The sequence below is a fragment of the Harpegnathos saltator genome, unplaced genomic scaffold (assembly GCF_003227715.2).
Source record: "Harpegnathos saltator strain DR-91 unplaced genomic scaffold, Hsal_v8.6 scaffold54, whole genome shotgun sequence".
In the NCBI taxonomy this organism is placed as follows: domain Eukaryota; kingdom Metazoa; phylum Arthropoda; class Insecta; order Hymenoptera; family Formicidae; genus Harpegnathos; species Harpegnathos saltator.
The window spans coordinates 1,326,860-1,335,178 of NW_020230360.1; the positions used below are offsets into that span (position 1 = coordinate 1,326,860).

The 8,319-nt window shown below is 32.4% G+C and overlaps 1 protein-coding gene across 1 annotated transcript; it reads left to right on the forward strand.

The window, feature by feature from the left end:
* On the forward strand, window positions 1-7,709 carry LOC109504084 (thyrotropin-releasing hormone-degrading ectoenzyme-like). The gene is made up of 10 exons (XM_025303317.1): window positions 1-110; window positions 261-798; window positions 1,493-1,939; window positions 2,671-2,854; window positions 4,927-5,089; window positions 5,226-5,307; window positions 5,964-6,316; window positions 6,476-6,750; window positions 7,064-7,257; window positions 7,400-7,709. Exons 2-10 carry the CDS (start codon window positions 290-292, stop codon window positions 7,707-7,709), a joined length of 2,517 nt encoding a protein of 838 aa, XP_025159102.1. The 5' UTR covers window positions 1-110; window positions 261-289.
* The last annotated feature ends 610 nt before the right edge of the window (window positions 7,710-8,319 follow it).

Consider the following 8,319-nt stretch of genomic DNA (forward strand, 5'->3'; position numbering starts at 1 on the left):
TCTGTTTGCAAATGAACCTTTATATCAGAAGCTGTATTTATGCTGCGCACGGTAATAGACAACGAGCATTAAGAGTGGAAACATCAAATACAGAATATATATCCGCTTAGGTAAGAGACATTGAATTTCTTATATCCGTTGTATTATTCTTCTTACATTAATATCAACATTAAATAACAATATTATGTAACAATGATCTCATATTAAAACTTATCATTAACTAATATTTGGTTCTGCTAACAAATAAATTCTTCATATAGGTGCAAATATATCTTTGAGAAATATTTACATGGAATCTCTAATATTATTATTAATCTATATTTCGTTCTGCGCCGCTGTTCTGCTGCCCGGAACGTTTGATACCGATAATGATCAATCTTTAAACATGGACATGCAAGATTGCTCGGATATTTCCTCTTATAATGATTTATTAATTTATAATTCACGTCCAATTAGATATACCATACAGTTCAAAATATATCCGAATTTTAATAGAGCTTACGGTAAAACTACTATTACGATCATTACTGAAAATCCAACTAAAGACATAAGTTTGTACGCTTCTGGATTGAATATTGAAAGTCAGATAAGTCTAACGGCTGCGAATAGCTCAGTTAAAAACTACGCATTCACTGGATACCGTTATTGCAAACAATCGCAGATTTTGGATTTACGGTTTGATAAAATTATAGCTGCCGGAGTTTATAACTTAACAATCTACTCCAACACTGCTTATTCTTCTCGGAGAGGCATAGTTAAATACGAGTACAAGAAAGGTGGAACAAATCTTGAGACAAGGTAAAAATTTGCGGGAATCATTAAATATACTGTTAACCATTGTACATAAACATTCCTTTCTATTGATTCAAATGTTATGCTGGTTATGCTGATTTATGCAGTTATCATAAGAAGAAATCAAAGGTAAAAACGATTAATTCGATACTATTTTGATAAATATTTATCGACAGAATATTTATCGATAATCTCTACATCGGTATGTGAGCCAATTATAAATAATCATATCTGCAAAAACAAGCATTTACATAATTTACATTTGTATACCAATCTCTTTTTCCGTATTGACATATGTATAAATAAATTTTCGTACAATTTTATGCGAACCTACTGCGCGCTCACTCGTCAGATTTCTATAATTAATAACTCAATAATTATTGCGTATATCGCAAAACGGTATAGGACTATATGTTTTTTTCGTTTTACTGCTGAATCGGTTGAAATAAAATAATATAGTTTTGGAGCAATGTGGAACAAGATTAGAACAATTTAGAACAACTTCCAAAAATATGATTTTCGAAAAATGTGGTGCCAACTTCATTCACTCGCACCCACTATCATCGCGACACACACTAATTTATTCGATTTCTTCCATGCATCATGCCCACATATGTATAAAATTCTTCGCACGGTATTCCTACATTATAGAATAGTTAAAAATTTTATGTTTATAATAATATGTCCTATTATCCTATAGGTTAATCATCACTCAAAGTAACATGGCTCGGAGAGTGTTTCCATGTTGGGACGAGCTTGGATTAAGGGCAATTTTCAACATATCTGTAAAACATCTCAAGAAATTTAGAACCTTTTCAAATATGCCCACAATATCCACAGGAAACTGCGATTCGAATTCATGCTGGACATATTTTAATGATACGCCTTTGATGTCTCCTTCCAACGTATTTATTGCTCTGCTTGAAGACAACGTCAGACTTACAATGAGTAAAATATCTGAGACTGACTTTATTTGGCACATGTCGCAAAAGGAGATGCTACAAGATGCAATGAGAACAATCCCAGATGTCAATTCATATTTGACGTCCATTACGAATTTAACCGATGTATTATCGAAAAGGGATCACATATTCTTTCCAAATAATACAATAAACTCAATGGGATGTTTTGGTCTTATGATATACAGGTACATAATACACACAATTCGAGTGCTGATATAACCCAGCAAATGCAATGTAACAAGTAACGTACCTGTTAATTGTAATAACAATATAACTGTTATATAACGCACGTCTTATATAACGGTTATATTGTCGAACAGGAAATTACAATTACTAACAGGTATGTTATATGCAATATTTCGTTTGTTGGGAAGTTTTAAAAAAGCCTAAACACTATCAATCCAGAGATACCATAATGGCACCGACGATATCATAGCATAGATATAAATCTACTTTGATTAACCTAGATTGTTGGTCACAATACACACAAATTTTTTCTCAGTCTGTGCATCTATTAAGTATCGCGCGAGTAATACTAACATCACATCAATATTTTATTTTCCCGCTCAACAATGTAACTGCGTTTCATCATACCAGTCAAAACCATAATGTTGATTTGACATTGAAAGAATCGATGAACCGTTGATTCAACGTTAATTCAACCTTCATCGATATCGAATCAACTTTGTGGTTCTGACTGGGATATGTTGTATATAATACATAAATGTTATAATATATTACGCGGTAGAAAACGATAAAATTGATGTCATGATATTATTATTCTGTGCTTAATGAGTTTCGTTGATGGAACTTTTAAATTAATTTTATACGTTTGTGTGGTTTATAAAAGAGTTAAATTATGTGTGTGCACTTTAATATCTACATCATACTGATCATATTGATTCATAATTTATAGTGAAAAGGATATTCTATATGATGAAAATTTTAATTTTCCTGGCCGCAAGGTTCACATCGGCGAAGTAATTTCGCAACAAATGACACGTCAGCCGTTTATAGCAGTGATTACTCAGGCTTGGTGGGAGGACCTGTGGTTAGGCGAATCACTATCGAAACTTTACGGTTATTATATCATAGACAAGGTTGATATTTATCTGTCAGCATTACTAGAGAACGTGATACTTTTGAATTTAAAGGCAAATGATTGGTGTCGTAAACATATTTAAATTGTTTTAATCTCTTTTCAGAGTCGTGTACAAACCTCATTAAATATAAAATACTTCTATGTAATGTAAAAGTAACTAATAATATGACAAATTATTGGATTTTGTGTGCTTGATGCATATAACCTAGTCAGAACTATAATGTTGTTTCGACATTGATTTGACGTTAAAATAGTCGATGAACCGTTGAATAAATGTTAATTTAACTCTTATTGACGTTGAATCAACCTTGAGTACGTTGTGATTCTGACTGGGAAGGGTTATCGTCAGACACTATGTACAAAAGTAATTATTGGGAACTGTATAATTTATATCCTAGTCACATAACATTTGCCTGAAATGTACCCAGTAAACACAAAGTTCGATCGGTGTTACAATGTCAGCTAAATCATATGGTATGTTACGTAACTGTTACTTTGTTATATAACTTTGTTACTATGTTATATTGTGCTTACTGGGTAATAACTATTGTATAATATAAATTAAGGTCTCGTTACACAGTAACACGTAACAGTCCTGTGACATTTTCATAACATGTTATATTTATGTTACATAACTGCAACTGTAATTTTGTATGAGTGGAATATTACATCTAACATGTATTGTAATTTACATATTTACTAATATACTTTTAACTTATACTTTTGTAACTTGCTTGCAACTGGTTATGTTATACAGGGTGTTCCGTAAGTCGAGGTCAATCGCTCGAGATGAATGGGGAACCACCAAACAAGAAAGAAAGTTGATACAAACATAGGTCCAAAAATGCGTTGTTTTCGAGTTATCGCCATTTTTATGTTAAAATTTGAAATTGCTTTGCTTTCGAATTTTTTTGATTTTGGAATTTCGATGGTTTTTATGAGTTTCAAAACACAACTAAAGTCAAATAAAAGTTGCGGGCTGCTTTAGCACTACCCAGGATGCACCGCGTGGGGATACAGCCCGCTTAGCATCCCTTGGCAGAGATCAGGACCTCACAGTTCGTCACTCCTGTGGCATTTAGTGACTCCAAACCCTCTCTGTCGTGTGTATGTGTGTGTATGTGTATGTGTGTGTGTGTGTGTGTGTGTGTGTGTGTGTGTGTGTGTGTGTGTGTGTGTGTGTGTGTGTGTGTGTGTGTGTGTGTGTGTGTGTGTGTGTGTGTGTGTGTGTGTGTGTGTGTGTGTGTGTGTGTGTGTGTGTGTGTGTGGTGTGTGTGTGTGTGTGTGTGTGTGTGTGTGTGTGTGTGTGTGTGTGTGTGTGTGTGTGTGTGTGTGTGTGTGTGTGTGTGTGTGTGTGTGTGTGTGTGTGTGTGTGTGTGTGAGTGAACGTAAAAATTATATGAGGTGTTCGAAATGACCTCCTTCTGCATGAATGCAGGCTCTAAGCCTTCTTTCTAAGGAGTTCCGAACTCTTTGTAGCACTTCCGGATTTTCTCTAATGTTTTCAAATTCATTAGTTATTCTTTGCTTGAGTTCATGGACGTTATTAACTGGCCGTTTATAAACAAAGGATTTTAAATGACCCCAAAGATAGAAATCACACAGATTGAGACCGGGTGACCTAGGAGGCCAGCGTACAGGTCCTCCACGGGATGCTAAGCGGGCTGTACTTCCACGCGGTGCATCCTAGGTAGTGCTAAAGCAGCTCCCAACTTTTATTTGACTTTAGTTGTGTTTTAAAACTCATAAAAACCATCGAAATTCCAAAACCAAAAAATTCGAAAGCAAAGCAATTTCAAATTTTAACATAAAAATGGCGATAACTCGAAAACAACGCATTTTTGGACCTATGTTTGTATCAACTTTCTTTCTTGTTTGTGGTTTCCCATTCATCTCTCGAGCGATTGACCCCGACTTACGGAACACCCTGTATAACGTGTTATATATTTCGTTATATTACAGTAATATAGTCAATACATATTTATGTTTGCTGGATTATGGAATACATTTGCTTAATGTTAATTCGTACACCAGCCTACATTTTAGTTGTATCAAAATAATTTATTCTAGATTTTCAACGGTTCACAATTAATGGATCTCTATACAATCCAAATTCTTCAGTCAACTTTTCACTATGAAACCAACTGTCGGATGAGAGCTCTTTCCGAATACTATGAACGAGCAGCGGATGAGATTGATGTTGTCCTCTGTTCTCGTTGGTATTATAATAAAGGTTAGTGTTTAACTGGAGATTTAAAATAAAATATTCATTTATCCTTGGGAGAGAACATATAAATTATGAAACCTGATCCTTACTCTATTTAAATCAAATAAACTTATTACGCTTCATTATACTGTTTTGCTTATAGGTTTTACTCTTTTACGTATGATAGAGCATATGATCACACGGGATAAATTCCAACTAGCTGTTAAAAAATATTTGGACAAATTGTAAGTAACACACATCGTAACATCATCATATACATTATACTTCGATGTTAGGTGTTCCTTCTAAAAATAACTATATACACAACAGAACAGACACTATTCCATCCCGCACATTTTATATAAAAAAAGTGGCTTTGGTCAAATTAGCTGAAATTATGAAAATGTATTTTCATAATTGTGTTTATGTGTATATGCACGCGCACACACACACACACACATAAAATATATTAGTTTTTTTATATATTAACTTAATCTGTATATTCAAAAACAGGCATTTCTTAAATTTCAATAACACTCACTTTAAGCCATCGTATCTTTTATAATTTTGATTTTCGGAGGTTTTGCCAAAGAGAACTTTTGATCAGCACTTAAACTACAACATTTTCAGAATTTCAGTTAATTTGACCGAAGCCAAATTTTCTGGGTCCTTTATATCTTTACGTATTCATTAATTAATCGCTTGAAAGAGGCATATTATTTATTACACAGAATTTCGGTATATTTGTACATTTATGTTAAAAGGCTCAACTAAACACACGGTTAAGAAAAATATATTTCATGTCTGTATTGTAAAATCCAAACATTATTAACGACATGAAGCAAACTCACGCGCGCGCAATCGTATACTAGTACGCAATATTGAATTTCTCTCTTTATAGTAAGTTTTATACAGCCACTCCTTACAATTTCTGGATTGCCTTACAACGTGTGCTTGATGACAGAGCTAATCAAAAGATTAAAATTATCGAAATTATGGATACGTGGTTAAGTCAAAAATACTATCCTATTATACAAGTCATTCACGATCGTAAAGATAACACAGTGCAATTAAATATTACTGATAACGTTGACATGAGAAAATCCACATGGATGATACCAATAACTTACAATTCATATAATTCATCGTTTTACGAGATATTTGGATGCGATATTAAGATAACTAGTTCCGAAATTGCAGTTACTAAAGTGGCGGAGAATATTGATTTTATTATACTTAATATAGAACAAAATGGTGAGTGTGTACATGTACCAGATAAGTTCGTGACTTTAGAACGCAAAACAACTTTTACATAACACATTTGTTTTATTTTATATTATGTAACATTTTTCGAGAATATAAATGTAAATTAGTAAAGACTCAATATAATAATTATTTAACTTTTTGCAACAGGATACTTTCGCGTAAATTACGATAAAGAAAGTTGGTTTCGAATCGCAAAATTCTTGCACTCTGATGCATATCATAGAATACATGTCCTCAATCGCGCGCAATTGATTGATGATGCGTATTATTTTATGACACAAGGCTACGTATCACCGTCTACATTTTGGAAAATTGCAAGCTACCTAGAGCGCGATGTAAATTACATAGCCTGGTATCCAATGTTTAATATTCTATCGTTCATGTGGCCTATTTGGAATTATCCGGAAGCGGAACATATCAAGGTAAGGACGGTAGAGCGTATTTCATCAAATAAATTAATCAAGAGATACGTAGTCTCTAAACCGATTATAAAAAAAAACTTTATACTATCAAAAATAAATTATTTCGACGAAAATGTAGAATGTAAAAACTGTCTCTGACCATAAAAATATGTATATGTGATGATATATATATATATATATATATATCATGCATTTGTAGTTATACATACATGTAAATATTACTTCCTGATAAACAACGCAAAGTATTAAAATTAAATTATAACGTCCTCAATTCAATATTTATGTGATGTCAATATTCCTTGACGTGATTTAGGAAAACGTACGTCTAATATTGGACGGCTTACTTCAAAATTTGGGATACGAAGAAAAGGACAAGAATGAGGACAATATGTGTAAGACATTGAGATTATTAGCAACAAGATGGGGTTGTAAATTAGGGCTTAGAAAGTGTCAAATAACTGCTACGACAAAATTGTCTGGCTATTTATTCGATCCTGATAAAAACAAGTAAATCTTTATATTCTATACAAATTTTAAACATATCTCTTTTTAAACATATCTCTTTATTACTTGTTCCGCCATATGTTTGATCGGTCACCTGATACTAACTTAAACTTCGCTAATGATTGATACTTTTCGCACACCGTAGGTTTTCACCATGGTGGAAGGATTGGGTATATTGTGCCGGCATGATGTTAGCCAATGAATCTGTATCGCAAATGCTGTTTAAAAAATACAAAAATATCACAGATATAGATATTTTGAAATATTTGTTTTGCTCAGATGATGCACAAATTATCGTGAAGTATATTAATGAAATGTTGTTTCTCGAATTTGCAAATAGATTATTGTACAACGATATAAATGAACTTTATCGTATTATTATAAAGAAACACATAAGGAAGAATGATGTTTTGGAATTTATTACAAAAAGTTATTTGGCTTTAATGACATGGTGATTGTTTCTCTTATAAAAACTTGCAGCGAGTAATCGCGAGAGAGCGCGATAACACTTCTATTGATGATTAATTTAATTATTTTTACTTTTAAGGTGGATAGACCCATTTTTTAACACAATATTGTTGAGTGATATGATAATGAATTTATATTTAGATGAACATTTCAATATAGTATGTATCTTCTATTTGTTTTGCGTTTAATATTTTTAATTAATTTACATTTCATTTTCAAACGTAATACATATGATAATTTATTTTTGCTAAAGTTAAAAATAGATGAAAATGAATATTTAAACTCTGTTATGAACTCATCAAATTGACCTATTTCAGATTACAGAATTTGCAGAAGTTAATGCTGACTTATTGAAAATAAACATGAATGATATATATGTAATAAAATCAGCTCAAAGGCAAACAATTTTTAAAATACGAAAAATAATTTATAGTTTGAATGAGAAAAAGGAAGACATATAATTTCTAGACGAGAGAGTTTACGAAATGTGATAGATTTCAAATAAACAAAGCGGCCAAACTGAAGGCTGTTGCAAATTGGGCAATGAATTGAGATGTCTGTGTTTAAAACTGTGATGTTTGTTTTTTGTAATTGCAT

Bases quoted from the DNA above. Each gene is read 5' to 3' on its own strand.
- LOC109504084 (XM_025303317.1), top strand. From the start codon at position 290: ATGGAATCTCTAATATTATTATTAATCTATATTTCGTTCTGCGCCGCT. The intron at 2,855-4,926 runs GTTGATATTTAT...AATTTATTCTAG, and splicing joins GTTATTATATCATAGACAAG to ATTTTCAACGGTTCACAATT. The intron at 5,090-5,225 runs GTTAGTGTTTAA...TTTTGCTTATAG, and splicing joins TCGTTGGTATTATAATAAAG to GTTTTACTCTTTTACGTATG.